Source organism: Artibeus jamaicensis, unplaced genomic scaffold (genome assembly GCF_021234435.1).
Source record: "Artibeus jamaicensis isolate MK-2021 breed Jamaican fruit bat unplaced genomic scaffold, CSHL_Jam_final scaffold_666, whole genome shotgun sequence".
Lineage (NCBI taxonomy): Eukaryota > Metazoa > Chordata > Mammalia > Chiroptera > Phyllostomidae > Artibeus > Artibeus jamaicensis.
In genome coordinates this window covers 1,763,333-1,788,572 of record NW_026522053.1, presented here as the reverse complement: position 1 = coordinate 1,788,572, position 25,240 = coordinate 1,763,333, and the positions used below count along the sequence as shown (strand labels likewise).

The following is a 25,240-nucleotide window of genomic DNA, read 5'->3' as shown; positions in this document are numbered from 1 at the left end:
AACACTTAGGATGTTTTATTGACTTTAGGTTGGCTGGAAACAATTACCTGCATTTATACTTTTAAAGATTATTTCACCTCATTGAAAAAAAAAGATAAATGTTACTTTACAGACTTGTGACTTTCACGTGTTTGCTGCTCTGGGTTGAGAAAATGTCCAGCTCTTTTTTACAATGTGTTTCGGCATTACAGCTCATCAACAAAAGGTGTGTGCCCCAAATTTCCGCTTGCTGCCATTGACTTCTTTCCAGAAACAAATTTCTTTGCAGCCTTTAATAAACAAAAGGCAGAAAGTTAAAAGAAATAAGAACATGTATATTATCAAGTAATTTTATTTATTTCATGAGTTTATGGATAAGACACTGTAAGCCAGCAATTCTGTAACAGCCTTTTGTAAAAACTAATTGCAGAAGGGGGCTAGTGTGCTATTTTAATTTGAATAAAAGCTCAGCTGTTTCTTTGAGTATCCCATCATATGTGTGACTGAGGAAGTGTGGTGCTCTTGATATAAAAGTAGCTGTTATAGAGGGGGATAAAGAAAACCTCATGGACACTGCAAACTAGAGTTGGCCTCAGGCAGGGCTGTACCTTATTTCTGTATTACAGTGGCAAATAGTCTAAATTAATAAAAATACACTGACTATTAATTTAAAAGTCCAATTTTCTTAGTATTCTTTATGCCATGACTTCCAGTTCAAAGGCTGGTTGCTTAGGTTAGTGTAATACCGTAAGTATCAGTCCCTGCATTATGTCAGGCCTTCTTTTCTCAGTGGATAGTGGTGGAAGCAGTTGGGTTGGGACTCACATGGTAGTACGCAAGATGAGGACATTTGCAATATGTAATAAACTTTGGGTCCAGCAAAGTGACATTGGGTTTACTCCTTAAAATATACTGTCTCTCTTTTCCATCCTCACTGTCCTTCTATAAAGTAGACATGTTGTCAAGAAGACAGCTGAGACTTCTACAATGGAAGGGCAGTTGGCATTTTTAATATAGAAAGGATTAGAAAAACCTACTGATTTTGAATTTATTCTGTAGTTCATGTACTTGTTTGGTATAGTAGGGAATACAGAAAGGAAGTATAACACGTATTCCTTGCCCTCAAAGCAACTCATCTTGTAGGCAACAATGTATGTGAAAAAAAAAAAAAGCAAAAGCAGGAGAATGTCTTAGGCTAAGAAGACAAAAGAAAATCTTGAGATGCTGGATTGTGAAGGAGCTGCAGAATACAGACTTTATTTCTTCTTGGGAGTGAAAAGGAAAAACACCAAACTTGATTATTAGTTTGAATCATAAAATTGCCAATATCTGATTCTCCTTGACCTCTAAAAATTTAGAGTGGTTTAACTTAATTGTAATTTAGTTGAATGAGGAAGATACATAAACCCTGAGTTGATAAGGAAGCTATTTGCAGATCTGATGGTAATGAGCTTACCTGGCAGACAGGTACCAAACAGCACAAGAATAACATATACAGCCCAAGAAAGCTTATGCATGCCTTCTGACATTGGATCATTAAGGTCAAGTTATTTGATGTTAAATCATAAGTTTTCATTTGCTTACATTTATGACATCAGCATCAGCTACTGAGTCAATCTGCTGAAGGACTGTGGATGGTGGCATGTATGAACCGGCAACAAGGGCCTGAGACCCGACTTCATCCAGGAAACCCTCAGAAGACTCCACTGACATTAGGTACCCAGCCTTCAGCTTGTTCCTGTCCAATTAAAGGTACATCACTAAGACAGAAGCCAGTTTTACAGAACAAGGCAATTTTATTAGTATGTTCCCAAATTCTCAAATATGTATTGGTAAATATGCAAATTAACAGCTTTGAAATCTTACACTGTTACTGGCCTCCCTTCTATTTCTTCAGCTCACCATTATTTACATTATCATTTAGAAAGCTGTCAGTACAAAATTATACAAAACCCCAACAGATTACCTTTTGATTTTGGACTAAAACTGAGATCTAGTTAAGCCCATTTTAATTTAAAGCTTTGATTAGTGAAATAACTCTTGTCTCTTGATTCTTTCTTGGTAATAATTTTAGGCATTTCTATTAAAGAAAAATAACTATATGGGCTCTTAAAGCACTGTCCACTTAGAAGAATGTTGTGTGCTAATTCTGTAGCTATCCCTCTACTCCAACCCCATTTCTGTTCTGGGATTTGTCTTACTGAGGGTAGAAAGTAATGGAGAGGCAGAAGGGTAAGCTCCAGTAGCTTAAACTTGGGCACAAAAGCATCAATTACAAATAAAATAATATCCAATTCATAATTCTCTCAGAAAGAAATTGGTGTTCAATAATGCACCTGGGTTATTTAACCCTTAAATAAATTATCCTCCTTTGGCACGCTGTAACAAGACATCCATTTATACGTAATTAAAATTATAGGTAGCAATTTTACCAAATTGTCAGCTTAATTAAAGCGAGATTTTACCTGCAATAAACTTTACCAAAAGATTATTAGTTTGTCCCTTCAGCAACGACACCTTACTTTCTCTTTTTCACTACAGGAAGACTAAGAACCTGATAGAAAAAAGTATCAACTCCATGTAAATGGCAAAAAAGAAAAAAAAATACTTGACATTAATAACTGAAACTCCATCCTCTACATGTCATACCTTATAAAAATACCTTGACATTAATAACTGAAACCCCATCCTTGCCATACCTTATAAAAAGCGTTTTCACTTATTAAAACAACTTTCTTAAATAAATTATCTTGAAATAATTTTTTCTTAAGTAAATCCAGTGTTTCAATTTTTTCTTACCCTGTTTTGTTTCTGATACAATCACACAGAGTTACATTAACCCTTGGTTGCATGGATATAATATTTAATAAACCACATTGTCATTATTCAAGAGAAGCAATTTCTTGGTGTGTTCAGCACTTAACAAAGTAATAACACAAATGGGTACAGGAACAACCAATTGGTTATTCCCTCCTGGCTTGTACTTCACTGTCATACTTGCCATGTAAGGTGACACTTAAGATCATGAAGACTGAGTTTCAGGATTTACATTATGAATTGTCCTCAATGGATGGAGTCAAAGTTAAATGTTTTAAACTGCTGTATGAAAATGTTAACTGATTTCCAACTCGACCCAGTGTCTCTCTTTTAGTTAAGAGAAAATCCCAGAACTTCCAAGTTAGAGGTGTTGTTAGTACTTTCAGTGATGACAGCGGGAATTTAAAAATCACCAAATAGGTAAAGAGTATTTCAATCTTTTAATTGGATTATCTTTTTTGGTCTATTGCATCAGTGGAGAGAAAAAGAAATTACTAATGGTTATGGTAGAACAGGCACTCATATACTGGTGGTATGATTATAAACTGGTATAAACTTTTTACGTTGTGACTTTGAATATAAAAATAAAATTTTTATATAAACACACATATATTTTAAAGCAGAGCCTTTCATTATAATGTTTACAAGTCTTAACCCAGCTGAGAATCCATACCAAGAAATTAATATGAAATACAAATGTTTTAAATGTAAAGATATCTTTCAGAGTCTATAATTTCCAATTGCATAAAGTGTCCACTAAGTATATTTTGATACACCAATTAATTTGGTTTTTAACACATTTTTAGTAATCTGAACAAACAAACAATGTTACAAAGGAATCATTAGGAATGAAAGATCACTTTTTGTGTTTGTAATTTTCAAACAGTAAACATGCTATTAAGTAGGCTATAAGTATATACATAATGTTAAAACGTTTAAAAATGCATTAAAATGGTCAAGCAAACAAGCAAAATGTTAATAGCTTTATCTCTAGATGGTAGGATATGGGTATGTCTCCCTTTCTTTTTAAATCATTTTGTTTCTTTCCATCTTTTTGTGCATATATTATTGTTATAACAATATTGTTATAACTACAAAAAAATGTAACTTTCAAATGACTGAAACACGAAACACACAGCTAATACTGAAACTTACTTGGCAGCCTGGACATCTGTATTGGAAAGGTTTCCTTGAGCAACTGTTTTTAGTTGGTTGTAGGCAGCCCTGATAACCTAGAACAGACAATGAAAAGCTTGCCAGAGTCTTCTGAAGCAATCAAATGCTCCTCTAAGGCAAAAACACAAGATGGAAGTTTAGTTCTAGAGAACTAAATTGACAGGGTCCATTTGGATGGAGTTTTCAAGTCAGTATGTATTCCTTATTCTTCCAATATTCCATGCAGTTATTTGTACAACTTACAGTATCCGAGTGGCAAAGCTTCTTGCAAAAATAAGTGTCAGAAAATGGCAGGGAGGTTTAGGAAAAGCAAACATGGATTTATAATCACCTATAAAGAATAAGTACCTCTAAAATTTCCCTAGCCTCTCAAAGCGTCATACAGTTACTACTGCTAGCTCTTACTATTCACTGAGAAGAAAGTAGTAGTTCATTCAGCCAACTTAAAGCTTGTCAATACTGGGGATGCTGGAGAAGAAATCAAGTTCTGGTGATGTCGGTGAGCACTTGGTAAATACTTGTTGACTAAGTAAATTAAACAACCTGGCCCATGATTTTCTCCACCCCAACCCTGGCATCATTCTGGGTCTGCTACTTAACGTTCCCTCCAATTATCTAAACTCTAGGACCTTCATTTTCCATCCATTTTAGCTACTCATATTCACAGCAACACCCCAGACTTGGCCATAACCTAGATATGCCTTACTCCCAAAATCCTCAATTCCAAGACCCCTGGCCTAAGTCTTACATCATGCTTTCCTTTTTTTTCCCACTATCAAGATCACTAGTTCCTTGGTTGGTTTCAATTTGAGGTCCCTCTGGCTTCATTTCTCTGTCTAGCCTGGATCCAAGAATATTCTCTCAAACTCTTGCCAACATTCCCAATTCCCTTGCTATTTCCTCATACTTTTGACTTGCCTACTTAGTAGTACTTCAGCTTGTGATCAACCCTGCTACCTGCCTCCTCAATAAGGCCAGTGAATACTATTGAAGAAAAATTGCAAACCAGACCTGTCTGTACTGTGAATTTGCTGTGTAGATGTCTCTAATGGCTAACTGCCAATTGCCATTCTGTGTGTATCTAGACATTCATCTGTCCCAAACCTCCCATTTGTAGTTTTCTATCTCCAATGTCTGCCTCAATCTCTCTTTCCACTATGAATGTTTCTTCCAAGTTCATCTCCTAGTGTAAACCCTACTAAACCTACCACCCACATCCCTACATCCAAGCTCCATCTGCCTACACTAACCTTGCATTTCTTTCTTTTCATTCATTCCTTAGCACAGTAAGTTATCATTTACTTCCAACATTCTGGTAAAAACTGGCAATATCACCAATGATGTCCGAGTTTGTTAAATCTATCGGACCTCCCTGTGGTAACTAAAGGGATGTCAATCTACAGTAGATCAAAATGGTGTCAATTCCCTCCAAATATATCAGTTTCTCTTATTTTTATTCCTGTTCTCTTGGTCATTTTCCTGAGGCACTTAAAGCATAGAGCATAAGAAGCTTCAGTTTTCTCCTACGATCTTTCATACAAAACACTGACTTCAACAAAGTCTGTATTTTGAGGATTCCCAAATACACATATTGGCCTTGACCTCACCTGAGATCTCAATTTAGATGTCCCAGAGACAACTTAATGCCCCTTCTCCAAAAAGAACCAAAATACCACGGAAGCATTTCCTCCCTCTTTCCTGGAAGCATTAGTGTACATGTTTCTGTTTTCTCCAAAACAGATACACTTCAGTGATGTTACAGAGCTTTGATCAGTCATGGCACTCAAACATTTCCATATTTTAACTAAAAACATGTTAATGGAGAATAAAAACTTGTGAGCATGGTGAGTTTGCAACTTACATCTCCGGCAGCTGTGGCCTGTGAGATAGTATAAATCCCAAAGAGTCCAGAATCTGAGTAACTGGCATTAAAAGCGGAAACCTGAAATACAATGAAACTTGACTGTATGCCATTCTACCAGGTAGAATGGGGCACAATTACCTTAACACTGTAGAGACAAAAACTTGTATGTTCATAATATAAGCAAAATAGCTAAGATTTCGTTTATTTTCATTTTTGCTAACCTATTTTGATTAAAGGTAAATGTAAACTTGAACCTGTGAACATTGTCATTACAGACATAATGGCTGAGTGTCAGGGGTTGTGACACTTTCACATCTAAAGACTAACATTAAGGAAAAATTTCTGCTTGGTGGCCATTATTCACATTCCAAGGTAGCAAAATATTTAGCCTCTGGATAATAGGATTATTATTGTCTAAACAATGTTAAGCTCCTTAAGGTAAAATGACCGCTTAGGATAAGGTTTTCCAGTATTTACATAAGAATCACCTGATTGTTATTAAGAATATAGACTTCTGTTTTCCTGCAACAAATGACTTAGCTCTCTGTAGACAAAGTCTGGGGCCCATATCCTAAACTAATATTCCAGGTGATTTTCATGTACTTTAACATTTGAGAACCACTGATCCAACCCAGATAAAGCACAGAGCATTAAAAAATGCACTTCTGCCCTGGCTGGTGTAGCTCAGTGGATTGAGCGCGGGCCTGAGAACCAGACAATCGCGGTTCAATTCCCAGTCAGGGCACATGCCTGGGTTGCAGGCCGGTTCCCTGCAGGCCAGTTCCCAGCAGCGGATGCACGAGGGGCAGCCATACATTGATGTTTCTCTCCCTCTCTCCTTCCCTTCCCCTCTAAAAATAAATAAATAAAATCTTAAAAAAAAAAAAAAAAAGCACTTCTGATTGAATTATAATTCTGAGACTATCCTATTTATACTCCCAACTTCTGGACAAGTTTTGAAGTAAGAATTTCTATTACATTGCATCATTGAATTAGGATGAAACTCTAGCCACCGTGAAGCCATCATTATCGTTTGATGGTAAAGAAAACAGGAGCACATAAACCAAGAGAAAGAAAATCTAGAGGAAATTTTTAAAAGCAGCAGGTGAATTCATTTAGAAACATTTAAAATAGTGGTTTTCAAATTGTGTTCCAGGGACCCCCTAAGGCTCTGAACAGAAGATTCCAAGGCTTTCATTGTCAAGTAAACTTTCAGAACTGCTTTGAAAGAAAAAACTTGTGTGTGGGCATTATCATTGGGAAATCATATTGGCTAAAAAGGCTCCTCCACTAAAAAAAAGTTTGAAAACTAGCACTCAAATAATAAACAGGAGTAAAAGGAGAAGGCTGATTTTAATTTCCACTTTTAAATGTCACCTGGCCAAAGACTGAAGCATAAACCTGTCTGTGCCATATACTATTGCTGAAGTTATAAATACTTAATCCTACAATCTATAGTACGTGTTACTTTTTAAAAGCGTATCATTGAATGTCAGGTAAGGCACAGTACATTGGGAAAACAATGGTCACTCATTGAATAATACCTTGCTGACATTTTACATTCTCTTGATTTGAGTATCATCATTTTGAAAGCTTTAGCACTTTGCTCACTGTCATAAAAAGGTGTCTTCTAAAGTAGTGTGGACTTTTTGTTATGATTAAATGTCATTACTTTTCTTCTTTTTCATTACTTTTCATTTTTCATTACATTCATTACTTTTCATTTTTCATTACTTTTTTTATCCTCAAAAGAGGACATGCTTACTGATTTGAGAGAGAGGGAAAGAGAGAAAGAGAGAAATATCAATGTGAGAGAGAATCACTGACTGGCTGACTTCTTGTACACACCCTGACCAGGGACTGAACCCACAACCTAGGCATGTGCCCTGACTGGGAATTGAACCAACGACCTTTTGGTTTATAGGATGATGCCCAACCAACTGAGCCACAGTGGCCAGGGCTCAGTTTTCTTTTTTAACTTAATTTCAAGCTGTAGAAATTTCTTGGTATATATCTTGTGCACTTGACTGAAAAACATAAAGAACAGTTAGAATCAGGAAAAGGCCATAAGAACAGAAGAGGACAGAAGAAAATCTAGAAATAAAGGCTAATTAGAATTTAGGGGAATATTTAGTATTTAAAATTTTATCCTAAAGGGAACTGAAGTGTGAATTTCTGACTTTTTAAAGTATTATTTTTTCTCTCCCTTTTTCTTTATATTTTTATTTTTTAGAAACAGGAGAAAGGAGGGAGAAAGACATGGAGCAGAACATCAATGTGTGGTTGCTTCTTGCAGGCCACCTACTGGGCGCCTGGCCCACAACCCAGGCATGTGCCCTGACTGGAAATGGAACAGGAGACCCTTTGGTTCACGGGCCGGTGCTCAATCCACTGAGCCACACCAGCCAGGGCTAAAGTATTCTTTCAACAGTAGGTTTACAATTGTTGAGTATGTGGTACAGTTTATTCTTATATTATTATTTACTAATTATTGTATTATTTTCCACACGAACAACTATAAACCTACATTTGCCCACCCCTGTATATTAGAATAATTGAAAAGACAGTAAGTTTTCGGTAGGTCCACTGAAGTACTAAAATCAAGCCTGGCTGTCTCTTCAACTTTACAAAGATTTTTTTTGTGTTCGTCTTAAAATTTAAGAGCAGATTAACATTAAGGGCAGACTATCTGGACTACATTATAAACACCAAGGCTTTGAGAAAAGAGGAGAACCATCAACTGCTTATACTTACATCAAATGGGTGGTGAATCCCCTTGGCGACAGCTTGGTACAGAGAGCTGGTGGCATTGCTGCCCCTCTTAACATGTGGCCCAGCACCAAGGACATGCTGGAGAACACTAAATGCATTTGCTTCTGCACTTCCTGTGGCAGCACTTTCAGCTACAAAAGCAGCATGGACGAGACTGTCTCCATTCTGTTCTCGAATTTCACCTGGGGCCATGGAAGGAGATGGTGAAAGAGGAAGTGGGTTGGTCACCACTGGTTTTATTCTTTAGCATTCTGTACCACATACTATGAACTCACTGAGATTAAGCTTTCCTAAGGCCCCGTGCTCTTTCCTTGCCACCCTGCCTGCCCCGGGCAAAACACAAAATATGTTTAACAGACAAGACCCAAAGCGGGCTAATTTTTTTCCTTCCACATTCAGACTGTTTGGTAGTAAATAATCAGGCCTATTCTACTCTGATACAATATTTTGGTTGGGAGCAGGGGAAGTTCCTTCTGAAAAAATAAACTTAATAGAAAACACTCACCTCCACGGTATCTGGCCTTTGCACCAGATAAACCAAGCCCACCCCTCATGTTCAGAAACCGTTCAGCAACTTGCTTCAGAACAGAATGGTTCACACCTATTTTACCAGAAAGAAAAAAAAAGCTAGAACCAGAATTTCTAAAAGACAATTATAAAACATCTGTTAAAAAAATGATTATACAACTCAAATATTACAGAAATAAACAGTAAAGAAAACAAGAGTCCCTACTCCCCAAATGCCACTCTACCAGAGATATCCATTTATAGTTTACTATGTATTCATTTAAAACTTTTTTCTATGCATGTATTAATATTATCTTCATTTCATTATTTTTCAAAATGGTGTTATACTATTGATATTGTTTTTAACTTGCCTTTTGTAATTTGCATCTGAGTGAGTGGTCTACATCCAATCTTTAATGGTTATAAAGAATTCCATAATAATCCCTTCTTTATGGACATTCAGATTTCCAATAGTTGGCTATTAAAACAATATTCATTGTGTATCAAAGAACCCTTTTGAGAGGTAAAGACAACCCACAGAGTGGATCTGATAAGAATTTAGTATCCACAATAAAGAAGTCTTACAACTTGAAAATAAAAAAGCAAACAACCCAATTAAAAATGGACAAAGGACTAGAATAGACATTTCTCTAATAATATACAAGTGGCCAATAAGCACAAAAAAAGATGTTCAATGGGAAATAGAACATTAGGGAAAAAGAAATCAAAACCACAATGAGACAGATACCAGTTCACACCCATCTGCATAACCATAATCACAAAGGCAGAAAATAACAAGTGGTGGTAAGGATGTGGAGAAATTGGAACCCCTGTCCACTGTTGCTGGGATTGTAAAATGGTTCAATTGCTTTGGAAAACAATCTGGCAGTTCTTCAAATGGTTACACATAATTACCTTATGTCCTGGCAACTCTACTTCTAGGCATATACCCCAAAGAATTAAAAACAGATGTTCTAATCTACAAAAACCTTATACACAAATGTTTATATTCACAACAGCCAAAATGTGGAAATAACCCGTATGTCTACCTGATGAACAGATAAGCGAAATATGGTGATGGAATATTTTTTAGCCAGAAAAGGGAACGTGGTACATGCTATAACATAAATGGACTTGGAAAACATTATGCTAAGAAAGAAGCCAGTTATAAAAGGTGATATAATGTATGAATTCCATGTTACTGAAATGTCCAGAATAGTCAACTATGTGTAGACAGAGAGTAATTAGTGGTTGCCAGAGAGGCAAGGAGGAGGTGGAATGGGGAGTTACTGATAATGAATATGGGGTTTCTTCGGGGGATGAGGAGAATGTTCTGAAATTACAAAATGGGAATAGTTGCATAAGTACATTTTAAAAGGGTGAATTTCATGGTATATGAATTATTATGCTTCAATTAAGCTATTATTTATAAAACAATGAATGAAAAAATACTACAAATAATATTCTCAAGCAACTATTTTGTAAACTTGACCAAGTATTTCTGCAGGTTATATTCTGAAAAGTAAAACTGCTGGGTCTAAGAGCATAAATTTAGAATTTTTATACACTCAAATAGGCCTCCAAAAATGTTCTATCACTTTACATTTCCACCAACAATTTTAGAGAGTGCCTACTATTTCCATACCCTGGGTAATACTGGGCAGTATCAAACTTTTAATTTTGGGGGCCAATTTTACAGATAAAAATTTTCTTAATTATTAGTGAGTCTGACCATCTTTTTCAAGGGTTACTGACCACACACACACTCAGTTTTCCCATGAATTGGCTGTTCATGCCCTCTCCCAATTTTTCTATTAAACTTGTACTTCTTTAAAAAAAAAACCCCTGTAAAAGCTCTTTGCCTAGAGAAATTTGCCCTTTGTCATAGGTTTTGCAAATACTGTAATAAATTTAAAACTAGTAGTTTACAAAGTTAAATGCTGAATTCTGCTTTTCAAGAAAAAGAACACTAACAATTAAAATCTCATTACATACTTCCTATGAGACATAAACAGACCAAGTTTTCAAATTTTGTTCAATACATACTCACCTAATTACAGTTTGACTACTCTTTAGGAAAGCAAACTGATATGTAGACAACTCCCAACTTACCAAGTCCAATCAAAGCCATTCTTGCACTTGTAAAATGGTTCTGTACATAGTGATGTAACTGAAAAAGTTAAAAAGTATTTGTTAGGTTATACTGGTATAAATATATAAAAAGCTGTGGGGAGAGGGATTGGGTGGAGGTAGAAGAGAGTATAAGGAGGATAAATGGTAATGGGAAAAAATACAATAAAAAACAAACAAACAAATCATACCTTATGAAAAAAATTTAAAAAATATATAGCAAGCTGGAAACATTTAAAACTGCAGTTTCGCAGAAAAATAATCACTTTAAAGTTGTAATGAGCCCTGGCTGACGTAGCTCAGTGGATTGAGCACGGGCCTGTGAACCAGAGTAATCGCGGTTCGATTCCCAGTCAGGGCACATGCCTGGGTTGCAGGCCAGTTCCCAGCAGGGGACGCATGAGAGGCAACCATACATTGATATTTCTCTCCCACTCTTTCTCCTTCCCTTCCCCTCTCGAAAAATAAATAAATAAAATATTTAAAAAAAAAAGTTGTAATGATAAGAGGCTACCTAGATTTTATTTAAAAACTACTGTTTAAAAGAACTAGAACTTAATGTGATGGTGGTTACATAACTGTGAATGTAATGAAACCTACTAAATTGTGGACTTTAAATAGGTCAACTGTGTATATGAATCACATCTCAATAAAGCTGTTACTGAAAAAAAAAAAGAATAAAAAAGGGAATAAAAAATTAGAGCATGCACTGGCTTGAACTTGAAAAAAAATGGAACGTAGTTTATTACTTTTATGATGTGACTTAAGCAGTATACCAGGTTTCTTTTTGTCTTTATGCAGGTAGTATTAAAGGACTAATAGCATTTTACTGTAGAGCTAACAGAATTACTTCACTGTACCTCCCACCCATCTTGCTATGAGGTTACTGTCTGTATCAGGCTTTTGAAAAAAGGGTATAAAAAATTATACCCCCAGATAATTTTTTCAACCTAGATGATGAAAAAATTATCTGAAACTTAAAAAACAAAAACACTGTCACTATCTCCCAACCCCCACCCCATTCCTAGGCTTACTATATAAAGTGATATATAGTAGAACTCAATGTAGAATCTTGGAATCTTTTTTATAAATTACCCCCATCCCCCATGATTTAAGAATCAGTGAGAGCTGAGAATCACTGGTTTATACTATTATTTTAGACCTAATATAAAAAAGTCAGGCTTAATAGGCTTCAATAGGAGCAATATTGCTCAAGGGAATGAAAATTGGTTCTTAAGGGTAAGAAAAATATATAATTTCTTTTATATAAATTACAAATAAAAACAGAGTATATTAACAGATATTCAGTGTATCTGTGGTATTAAAAATTCATTGGGGGACTTCCGCTAAGATGGAGGCATAGGTGGAAACACCTTGCTTCCGTGTGCACAACCAAATCTAAAAACAAAGTTTTAACAACAATAAACACAACCAAACCACACAGAAAATCCAATACGGAGTCCAAAGACAACGAAATGCTCAGCTAAACCGGTAAGAGGAGTGAAGCCAGTAGCGGAGCGGGTTGGCAAAAAAGATCCCTGACCTGGTGGTGCACAAGCAGCCGAAGGCGCAGGAGGGGTGTGCAGGGTGGAGGGGAAAGGAGGAGGGGAACAGAACAAATGCAATGGCATAATCAATTAAAAAATGTTAAAAAAAAAATTCATTGGGGGAGGGTAGAAAAATCTGACTACAAAGTCTCTTTGGGAATGGGTCATAACGTTGAGAATCACTAGGCTAGGGTAATGAAACTAAAATTCTAATCAAGTTATCAAATTTTTGTGCCCTAAAATGAATGGTTCCTACAAATATGAAGTCACCTTGGACATCCATTTTCTTTTTTTTCCTATTGAATGCTGTCATTGCTCAAAGTATTCTGGCATCAATTTCTTCAGAATTTCCTTTAGCCTAGGGACCCATTTAAAAATGCTAATAATTTGAAATAATCTTGGTTAACATCTTTGTATTTATCTATCATTCACACACTTTACTACTATTTTTTAAATTATAATTCATATAAAACACATACCTTGTTTTTTTTAAAAATGAGACTCTTTGGTATATCCTACTCATAAATTGCCTTTTCATCACTTGACATTATAAAATTTTTCCTGATTAATAATTTGAATGGTTGCATAGTGTTCCGTTCTATAGATATTTAATAACTTATTTAACTATTTCTCCAATGTTGGATATTTAACTTGTTCCTAATTTGTCATAATTATAAACGATACAATAGATAAATAAATAAATGTTTTTCTTTGTGCTTTTAGCTACCTCAGTAATTATCTTCACAAAGGTAAATATTTTTGTCACAAGATTATGTTATTTAAACATTTAATACTGTTTCATTTATTATTTTTTATAATACTGTTTTTAAAAAGATATGTACACACAGAAAAGGGTCTAGAAGACAATAAGCCTACATATTAATACTGAGTAGCCTTTATGTATGTGAGGTGTTTTCCTTCATTTTTCTTGTCTTTGTGTCTGAATTTTCATGTCCCCTTTATAAAAATTTTAAGTTAAAACATACAAAAATAGTTGTGATAGAATTTTAGTTGAAAAGCTGATAAAAAAGCAAACGAGTGAATTTCTAAATTAGAAGAAAGAAAAATTATAAACAAACCCAATATGGTAGGTAAACATTCAGTTTAATACGAAACAAGCACATTTTAAAATGCAATGTGTTGCGCAGTACCTCATCTGGTGTCACCTTTCCTAGCCTGTAGTCTGGACAATACAGGGAATTAGCCAAGGCATTTCGGTAAGCGGCAGCATGCAAATTTTCAATGATGCCTGTAAAATAAGAGTTACAGAAATATAATTTAAATGAAAACAACGACATTTTTAGAACTTAGAAAGCTTTGTTCATCTTATGGCAACTTTTAAAATTCTGCCAGCTGAAAAGTGCTGAGAAAAATAAGAAAAAATGGACTACAAATTAGCTGGAGTCTATCTAAACACTTCTCTATGTACCTGTTATTATCTGGAAACTATAATGACCTGGGTTCAGAAGTCTGATTTGCTGTGCCACCTTGAACAAATCATTTAATCTGAATTTTACTTAATTCTAGGTTCCCTCTCTAGGTAATGAGAGAGTTGTCAGTCTATGAGGAGTTAGAAGAGTGTCAGGCTTAGGTCACATTAGTAGCTTTCAGGGGTCAAATGTTATCATCAAATTGCACCCCTCACTGGGGTCCTGGCACTGTCCCTACTTTCCTGCTTCAGAGGCTTTGTTTGGGGCATGTCCCTTCATCTGCTCATCATTGGGCCATCTTCCTATGCCAGGCCCTGTGTTAAGTGCAAGAAATACAGAGATAAGTAAGACACAATGTCTGCCCTCAAAATGTTGAGAAAACTTTGGACAAGTCATTTAATCTGAATTTTACTTACCTCTAGGTCAACAGTATATCAAAAGTGCAGAGGGGCACAGGGAAAGGCAGTGTGGGCTACATAGGAGTTAAGAGAAGTAAAATCTGGGATGAGTCTTACAGAATAATAAGTATGTGTTTGCCAGGTGAGAGATTTGGGAATGGCATTTCAAGCAGCAGAAACAGGAAGGCATAAAGTATGCCAACCATTTGATTCCAAGGGGAACTGCAATGAAAAGGGGGAGAGGGTACAGGAAGAAACAAGGGAGGCAGGCAGGGCCAGATGAGCTTGGGCTTTATCCCAAATGTAACTAAAAGCCTATAAAGGATTTTTGCTGGACTTTCCTGTCAGAGGGATCATTGTAATGGCAATGTGGAAGATGGGCTGAAGATGTAAACATGTGGGCAGATACCTGCCAGTAAACTACAGAACTGTTCAGGCAGAAAGGAGGAGGGCTGGAGTCTCGCTGCTACCAGTGGGGAAGAAGCCACTCTGGACATATAAGTCATTTTTCTAAAACTTATAATTCTGCCCTGACCAGTGCTGCTCAGTGGCTTAGGTGTCATCCCACAAAGTAAAAGGCTGCCAGTTTGATTCCTGGTTTGATTCCCGGTCAGGGTACACGACTGGGATGCAGGCCAGGTTTCCAGTTGAGGGCATGCAGAAGGCAACCGATCAGTGTTTCTCTCACATCTGTTTCTCTCCCTCTCTTCACCCCCCACCCTTTAAAAATAAATTAAATCTTTAAAAAAAATTTACCATTCTATTTCTTTCATAGAAATCTAGAGTAACCAAAGATCATACTCCTTTGTGACCCAAAGTGTCACTATGACATAATACTAGCTAACATGAACCAAGCACTCATTATGTTGCAGGGAAGAGGACCTTTCTCAACAGGCCTGTGTTCTGCCTTTTTGTGTTTGTCTCTGTGTATTAGGTAGATCTGCTCTGACTCTTGCTATGATGGCTTTATAATGAAAGTATCCTATGGGGCTCAGTGGCCCAATTTTCCAGAACACCTGAGCTTGGTGTTCTAGGAAATGTCTTGAGTGGGTTATGTATACTCTTCTGCTGTATTTGAGTCTTGAATGCTGTAGGCCCGTTCTTGGGCAGAGTTAACCCCCAGGCTGGGTTACTATAAGGACAGACTTCGATTACAGTGTAGGAGTGACTGTGCAAAAGTTGTCCCCCAAGGCAGAGTTGTTCCCAGCAGGGTTTGGTGCCTGACGGAATTCCCTGTGGGTGTGCTACTTGTGTGGGTAGTTGGGTGGAGCTCTGATGTGGTCCAAAGCCCACTACTGACTTGTGTTGGTCTTGGGTCCCACTTGGATTGGGTTCCAATGCAGGTAAATGTTAGACTCTGAATGTACCTGGCCTTGGGCTACCTCTTTGGAGCTTCCTAGCTATTTACTGTGGCTGTCTCTACTGGGTGTGGGGGTTTGTGGAAGGGGCCAAACTATATACAAGAATAGGTTTCTTCCAGATCTGAGCCAGGAACAGATCAATAAAATACCACGTCCTCTTCCAACCATGTTGTCTGACAAGGTCCAGGCATGGAGGATTCAAGTTCAAGGAATTTGTCTCCCCAGAGGAGAACATGGCATCCAAAATGGGTTATTTTATTTGAATTATTTTACTCTTGCTACTGAGTATGAACATTTTACTGTACTTACTTATTCCTGTGAAAATCACCCAAGAGGAAGAAATAGTTTAGGGGAAAACATTAGTATTCCCCACGGAACTGCCTGAAAGGATGGAAAAATCCCCACAGAGTCCCCTCTCCCTTATACAGGGGAGTACAACAGCCAGGGTAATATAATTGTTAACCATAAAGGAAAACATGTCAAGTTGTATAAATTACCCTGGTTTGAGCAACTTAAAGCGATCAGGACCACCATGGTGTACCAGAAATAAGAAAAACAAGTTAGATCTCTTAAATCAACAGTTAAGGCCAGTTAATAAAGAACCAGGTTGTTGTTGCAAACACAGGTTGTGCTGCCAACAGTCGAGGAATTGAAAGAACAGATTAGAAAGACTTTCCCACAACTGTTCCTTACCCACAGATACAAAGGGTCTTCCAAAAAGACAAGTAAAAACTATACAGAACCCTACCCACAGCCCAGGGATATGGTAGGGACGGTTGAGATGCATCTGCAAGGCTGGATTTCCTGTATATCTCTCCTTACATGTTTGTTTTGATAATCAAAAGGTGGTGGGATTGTTAGACACTTGTATTTCAGGTTCATTTATTCACATAATTCCTATGAAGTTGTACAAAATAATTTCTTGACCAGAGAACAAAGTTCCCTCTAATGAAATAGTCCCTGAATGTTTAAAAGTTGTTGGAGTAACAACCCCTCCTTTACCTTGAATAAGAATATATATCAATTAGACAGGCAAAGAAATTAAAAAAGGGCTGGTTAACTATTACAAATTAAACATGTAGAAACAGTTACTAGAGAGTCAGTTTATAGTACACAGAGAAACATTTTAGACAGAAAAGGATAGATAGCTAAGTTAGACATCACAAAGGCCTTATAATAAATTTCCTATTACCTCTACTCAATCTAGCGTATCCTTTTGCCCCATGATAAATTCTGAGAAACTTTAATACACAATTAAGACATTCAAATTCTGTACATACAGCTACTTCTAATTGTCTGATTAGTGGCTCTCCTGGTCAAAACAACTTTTGTTTAACATAACTCAAACTATAGAAATTCTTATATTTTTCCTGGTTACCTTTGTATTGATTTTTTCTGCTTAACTGATCATGCCACACTGCAAATGTTAATCACTACCTAAAATGAAAATATAAAATCCTGCTTGTACTTGCAATAAACGGAACAGAGTTTCACTGTCCTTTGAGGAGTGTTGTCGTCTGTTACCCATCGCCAACTCCTTACCCACCTTTGGGAATCCCTGGACCCTGTTGCAGCTGGTCTGCGGCAATAAAAGGTCCAAGGCACCCTCTGCCATCCTCTGAGGTCACCTGGTCTTCCTCCAGAGCCTTCTGAAGAAACAGTGGGCCCAGGCTGTGCACAACCCACTGGCCCTGCCACAAGGCATGAAGTTCGGTAGAGTAACTGAGGTCAGGAGGACCAAGCTAGTGAGTCTCCTGCAAAAGGCCTGCATTCTGAGTGAAGCCCATCCCATACAGAGCCCCTGCAGCTGGTCACTTGTTTAGACCTGAGTGGTCTACCTGAACATCTGCACCTACCAAAAGTTGAGTTATTTCCAAGAGTTGGTGGTGTTCATTTACAGATTTGTTTTGCCAGTTGTACTTGTCAAAATTATATAATCAAACATTACATAAATACAAAACAGGATCTTATTTAAAAAAAAAATTAAGTAGATTGCTTTGGAAAGACCCAATAAAGATTGGCTAAACAGTAACAGCTATTTTGTAACAATAAACACTAATGTCAGTGGCCCCAATAAATTGCTGCTGGATTTTGTGGAAGCAAAACCAAAAAACCAAAAAACCCCCCACAGGTGGGGTGGCAGAAAAAATGCCTAGGATTCCATAATTAAGCTTAAAAAAAAAATCAACAATAGAAATGTTTAGCAACAAAAGAACAAACAATATATTTTAAAAACTGGACAAATTTTAGGAAAAGACACTTTCACACCCAAGTAGAAAAAAGCTTCAACATTTTTTCTCTCTCTATAAATCGATTTTCTTTGAAACCCAGTATATTAGAAACAACTGATGTAATCTAAAAAGGAACTCACGAGCCTGTGGATTCTGAAAAGCCACAGCTTTGTCAATCCTTAGTTGAGATGCAAGGGCAGCTACCTCCCAACGACGAAATTCAGGTGCTGTGGTGACATTGAGCAGGAACTCCATTAGAATTTCGCTATAGAAGATATCAAGACATTAAGTTAGGAGTCAAAAATTTAAAACCAACATCTATTCTATGTAATTACAACACTCTCAACATTAAACTTTAACCTTGTGGGAAGCACAGTGTTTACGCTTGGCAAATCATAATCCAAAAACAAAGTCAGAGGTCATAATGCAGCATTTAGAACTGAGCAGTTTAGTATTTCTTTAAAAGCAGATGTCCTAGCCCTAGCCAGGTAGCTAAGTTGTTTAGAATGTTGTCTCCAGTATGCTAAGATTGCAGGTTCAGTCCTGAGTCAGGGAGCATACCAGAAGCAATAAAAAAATGCATAAATAAGTGCAACAACATATTGATGTCTCTCTCTCCTCCTTCCCCCTCGGAAACCAATAAATTTAATAATAATAATAATAATAATAATAATAATAATAATAAAGCAGATATCCTAAGTACATGCAGGTACTTACACATCATCCCGTAGGCATTCCACAGTGTAGGCCATGTTTTCCCTTGTTGAAGTCACACTGCATCAGAAAGAAATTACTGTACAGTGAATTATCTCAATCGGAAGTTTTCCTTTATATCTGTTAAATTAATCAGTTCCTCTGAAAAAATTATTTTGAAGCATAAAAACGTATAAATAGTATAACGAAAATACACATACCCATCAATTAAAATTTAGAAATATTTAAAAAATTATGTTGCACACCTGAAACTAGTATAATATTGTATTGTAACTATAATTGAAAAACAAAAATAACTAAAATGATATTTTTATAAGAAAATACAAATAGTTTAACTTTAAAAAGGAAAGAAACCCAGATATATTACACATGGGCGAATCTTGAAGACATTATGCCAAGTGAAATAAGGCATTCGTCAACAAACAAACACTGTATCATTCCACTCATATGAGGTATGTAGGGTAGTCAAAGCCACAGAGACAGAACATAAAATGGTGGTTGGCAGGAGAGGGATAAAGAGTTAGTATTTAATAACTACAGAGTTTCGGTGGAGAAGATGAAAACATTCAGGAGATGAATGGTGGTGATGGTTGTCTCATGCTGCTTAATGCTATAGAACTGTGCACTTAAAAGAAATTTCATGTTTTGTATATTTTACCACAACTTGACAAGTGATCCCTTTGTACCCTTCCCAGGCTAATTCCCTCATTCTCTCCCACTCTAGAGACAAACATATTCACAAGCATTACATATTATTGTTTAAAAAATTATAAATGACTCATCTTTAAAAAAATCTTGAAACTTGTTTTTCCACAAAACATTTTGTATTTCAATCTATTATGTGGATATGCAGAACTAGGTCATTCCTTAACTGCAATATAGTACTCCCATTATATGACTTACATCATACTTTGTTTCCCTAAAGATGGACACTTAAATTGTTTCCACGCTTTACAAAAACATTTTTGTGAATGTGGACAAAAAAATGTTAGGCTGTAGGATATGCTCATTTTCAATATTACCAGATATTCCTTTTTTTTTTTAGGTAGTTGAATCAATTTATACTCCCACCAGTTATATAAGATATTCTCTATCTCCCATAATACTGCCAATACAAGATATAAAGACTCTTGATGGGTGAGGAATGGTTAGCATACTACTGATTACAAGTGACAATTGCTGTTTCTGGCTTCCTTGTCTGCAAATAGTCTGTTCCTGTCCTTTGTCCATTTATATTCTGTTTGTTTTTCCCTCCTAGTATATAATTCTTTATTTTTCAGACGAGATCGGGCGCATTCAGGGTGGTATGGCCGTAGACTAATTCTTTATTTTTCAAAATAATACTTCCCACATTATGTATTTTGCAAATACCTACTCCCAGTTAATTGAATTTTTACTTTAAAGCATAAAGATGTTTACATTTTGATGTAGTCCAACTCATTAGTCTTTTCCTTCTTTAAGAAATCTTTAACTATCCTGATAACAGAGAAATAAAGTATTTCCAATGGAATATTTTCTATTTTCTTTACTATTTATTTCCTAATACTTATTTTAAACAAACCTTAATTTGCCACCAACTGCTTCAATTCCACGAGTTATCTTGAAAGATGATGCTCCTTTTGTAGTCTTAAAAGAGAACAAATATTTTTAGTAGTTTTATAATTCTAAGTTCCCCAAACAGCACATTGTATCATAATCTAATATCTGTCATTAAATTCAAAGGGAACTCTAACTAAATAGTGGATCCTTTTTACTTTAAGAATTATAAAACATCCTAGCCAGTGTGGCTCAGTGGATTAAGTGCCAGTCTGTGAACCAAAAGGTTGCCGGTTTGATTCCCAATCAATCAGGGCACATGCCTAGGTTGTGGGCCAGGTTACTCAGCTGGGCGAGAGAGAGAGGCAACTGATTAATGTATCTCTTGCACAGTGATGTTTCTACCCCTCTTTCTCTCCCTCTCCTCCCCTCAAGTAAAATCTGAAGAAAAAAATTATAAAACAAAATTCACCAAAAAGCACAAGTATAGATTTTTATATCAAGTACATTTAGGCAAATATTCCTCTATCAAATATAAGCTTACTAGAGTCATCAGTCTAGTCTAAAAGAGATTTGCATATGGGAAAGAATAATTTTTTTTTCAATTTTTATACTTTTTTAAAAAAGTTTTTCTTATACTTTAGCACAAACATTCAGATAGACACTGGTTTAATGCTTCTCTGTGTGTAATTTTTCACATTATATTAGCGGACTGTATAGGGTTGAATACTGTTCTCTCAAAATTCACATCCAACCTGAACTCGTGGCTGTCACCTTATTTGGAACTAAGAATTTTTGCAAACATATTTAAAATGAGGTCACACTAGATTACAGAAGGCCCTAAATCTAATAGGAATGAAATAATCAAGAGGGAAATTTGGACACAGATACAGAGAGAACACTGTGTGACAAGACACAGAAATTAAAAGTGATGTAGCTGCAGGCCAAGGAACACCAAGGATTGCTGGCCACCACCACAGGCTAGGAAGAGGCAAGGAAAGGCTCCTCCTAGAGCCATCAGAGGGAGCATGGTTCAACTGATACCGACTGCTAGCCTAAGAGGATAAATTTCTGTTGTTAAAGCTACTCAGTTTGCAGTAATTTGTTATGGCAACCCAGCAAACTAATACAGGAACACTGCTTTTAGTTATTCTTTTCTGTAGGACCAAGAGACCACAGCATTTCCAAATATACTGAGAAAGTAAAGGTGCTTACCAGACTGGATGCAAGACGTAGCAAATGAGAGATTCCTAAGTTGTTAGAGTCCTCATACCTACTGCCTGCTTTAATGAACAAACCAATTCTTGATGCAGGAGCATAGTTTTCCAGAGAAGCAATGACTAAACCATTTGGTAACTTGGTAAGCTGTATTTAAAATAGAGATATGAATAAACTTTACATTACCAAGATAGTAAGGCATGTATAGGTTCCAGATAGCAATTCAGTAGGACTAACCTCAAGCTCCTGAGGATGTGGAGACACTCTTGCAGGGGCAGTTGTGGCTTTCACTTTGGGAGCAACTTTGAGGGAATAAAATCTCTAAACATACAAAAAAACAAAAAACAAAAAACCACCAAACTCCAGGTTATACACATATCTCAGGAAAACAGTGTACTGTATCCTAGTATGCCTGAGCAATAGAAGGTGTTCCGTGGTAAAAGAACTCCATGGGAAGATTTAACTGATTGACTTATATGTATTTATTAACCCACCATTCACCCAAGCCTCTTATACCTCTATTTGATTTGTAGAGCCTGAGGAATACCAAATTCAACATGTTCAGTTTTACTCTGTGCTGCTTCCCTTATCTGCCCAGTCTTATCTTTTTAGTTTACTTTCCAATTGAAATTACAATAATTTTAGTTACCTTTGAAAGACACAATGTACCAAGGAACTTCTATCAAGCCCCAAATGTTTCCCATACTATCTTCTTCATCTCTTATGTGCTACACTGAGACTATACAACAAAAGGTTATAGCTTGACTAATACAAATTTATAAAACCTTAAAATTAACAATAGCCTCATCCAAAGCAGAATCTCAATGTGTAATATGCAGCCACTCATAAAGTAAAGGATCCTTTTAAATGTTGGATTAGGTATCTAAACTGCATAAATTTTTTTCTGGAAAATGATATACAATGGCACAGAATTTGTTTTCCTATGCCTAAGGTTTATGAGGTCACAGTGGATATGTTAATTAATAAAGCTTGGTACTCCCAGGACTAAATGTGAAGGACAAGTGTGAAGGACAGAGGGTACTTTGTTGTGCTTTCAGCAGTAGTTGATCCCTGGTTTTCATTTGCTGTCAGTACTTTTTAATTATAGGTTACAATTAGCTTTGCTTTATTATCAATTGTGTTTGCTGGGTGTGGTAAAGTTAACCCTACTTGCAATTTTGGCTTTCAATTTTCCAAAAATTAGAATTTAAGACATGTAGGCATAAAGTTCAAATATGAATAATCCTTAGAGCTACTGCCACGGGAGATTTAGGTATTTTCCCTTCAAATGTGTCTCAACACTGATACTTTGTTGGTTATATACTTCCTATAATTTGTCCCACTCAAATCAGTTGCAAAGAATTATCCAATGCCCTAGCTGGGTAGCATAGTGGGTTAGAGAGTGGTTCCAACACACTGAGGTTGCAGGTTCAATCTCTGGTCAGGGCATGTAGAAGCATCAACCAATGAATGCATACATTGTTGGTGCCACAAATTGATGTTTCTCTCTCAAATCCATCAATTAAAAATATCATTTTAATAACAATACATATAAATTTATTATGTAAAATATGCTATAGTTAGAAACAATAATTACTTTAAAGTTTACTGTAATCTGTTTACATTGGAATTCTCCAACTATTACCTTTCAGTTTTTTTCCCCCTTACTGGAAAGTGGGTAGGGATGAAATGGAGATTTTGCCATCTCTTGCACCACTAACTGGACTACCCTCAAAAGGCTGTTAATCTTTGGTTTGTCTAGGTGTGCCAGGAAGCTAAGACAATCACGGCATAAAGAATGGCCACTTGTATAATTCATAGGATATCTATCTAAACATTAAGCACAGGAAAATTCCATCCCCTGGTCTTTTTTAAAATTTTTATTTATTTAGCCCTGGCCGGCATAGCTCAGTGGATTTATTGCAGGCCTGCAAACCAGAGTATCTTGGTTCGATTCCCAGTCAGGGCACATGCCTGGGTTGCAGGCCAGTTCCCATCAGGGGACAGACAGGAGGCAACCATATATTGATATTTCTCTCCCTCTCTCCTTCCCTTCCCCTCTAAAGATAAATAAATAAATTATTTATTTATTTATTTTTAGAGAGAGGGGATGGGAAGGAGAAAGAGTGGGAGAGAAACATTAATGTATGGTTGCCTCTCATGTGTCCCCTCCTGGGGACCTGGCCGGCAACCCAGGCATGTGCCCCGACTGGGAATCGAACCAGCAACCCTTTGCTTCACAGGCCCAGGCTCAATCCACTGAGCTACACCAGCCAGGGCATTTTTTTTCTCTTTTTCATCCCCTGGTTTTTTGCACCTCCTTCTACCAGGTTGCTACGTTACCTAATAAATATGCTGGGTACTGACATTTTCGGCTGGCTATTTTTTGTTGTTATTGTGGAGGGCATTTTGTTCACCATAGGATGTTTTGGCCTTATCCCAGACCTCTAGATGCCAGCACTTCTCCACAGGTTGTTACAACCAAAAATGTTTCCAGCCCTGGCTGGTGTGGCTCAGTGGATTGAACGTTGGCCTGCTAACCAAAGAATTACTAGTTTGATTCCCGGCTGGGACACATGTCTGGGTTGCAGGCCAATTCCCCAGTGAGGGGGTAGTGCAAGGGAACCACACACTGATGTTTCTCTCCTCTTTCTCCTTCCCTTCTCCTTTCTAAAAATAAAATCTTTTACAAATGCTTCCAGATATTGCTAAGTATTCTCTGGGGGCAAAATGAGCAAAGCTGAGGTTTTTAAGGGCATTCCGATCTTCCCCCTGGATAACGACTGCTCCACAGTGGCACAATACTGACACCTGAGTTTTTCCCTAGCGACAGCTATGTTTCACTTGGGCTTGAAGGAGGAGCCTTAAGCAGCCCTTGAAGACAGACAAAAGAACCGTCATAGACGAAGTCTGTAACAAGATCAAGAAAAGCACACATCATACATCCAGGACACCATAATAATCACGTTCCAGGCAGTGATGACTTGAAAGACACTAGCTCATTTCTTACAAATTTTACTCATAAGCCCATTTTACTGTTGGGGAAACTGGTGCTCTATGATACACCTAGAAGTAGAGGCCGCAGCGGCAAGGGTAACGGGTTAAGTCCACGTCGGCCTCCTGTCCCCAAGTCTCCTGGTTTCGGGACCCAACTGCTGCAGTGACCTTCAGAGGTCTCTCCACTGGGTCGGTTCACCACCGCTCTCAAGCCCTCTCCCTCCCTCAAGTTTTCCGACGTTAGGTTTCTTCTGCTTATTGCACGAAGCCGGCCTGCAACGCAAGACCCACCTAGCATGCAGCCTACATGCAAGGTTCAGCTCAAGGGCAGACCAGACTTAGGCCCAGGACCCCTAACCAGGTACCTCCGGTTCGTATCACCTTGCTAACAAATCGTCCCCCAACCCTCCCCAAACCCGCCAGCTATGCTCACCGAGAGGGACCCAGCTTTGATTAGCAGCTTCATGGCCCAAAATTGCTCTGATCCACGATCACGGCTGGTTTATAGGAAAAGAAAATGGTGGCCGACAGCTGCAATTTCCCAGCTTTCCCCGCGCCCCCTT

General features: G+C 37.2%; 1 protein-coding gene across 1 annotated transcript; it reads right to left on the bottom strand.

The window, feature by feature from the left end:
• LOC119057504 (cytochrome b-c1 complex subunit 2, mitochondrial) lies at positions 1 to 25,240 on the bottom strand. Its single transcript, XM_037156307.2, has 14 exons — positions 25,111 to 25,240; positions 21,918 to 22,001; positions 21,678 to 21,827; positions 20,488 to 20,552; positions 18,930 to 18,986; positions 18,353 to 18,477; positions 13,944 to 14,041; positions 11,228 to 11,285; positions 9,114 to 9,209; positions 8,591 to 8,790; positions 5,834 to 5,914; positions 3,952 to 4,028; positions 1,564 to 1,717; positions 1 to 269 (listed from the first exon to the last, which is right to left on the bottom strand). The coding sequence occupies exons 1-14, from the start codon at positions 25,141 to 25,143 to the stop codon at positions 186 to 188; spliced, it is 1,362 nt and encodes a 453-aa protein (XP_037012202.2). The 5' UTR covers positions 25,144 to 25,240; the 3' UTR covers positions 1 to 185.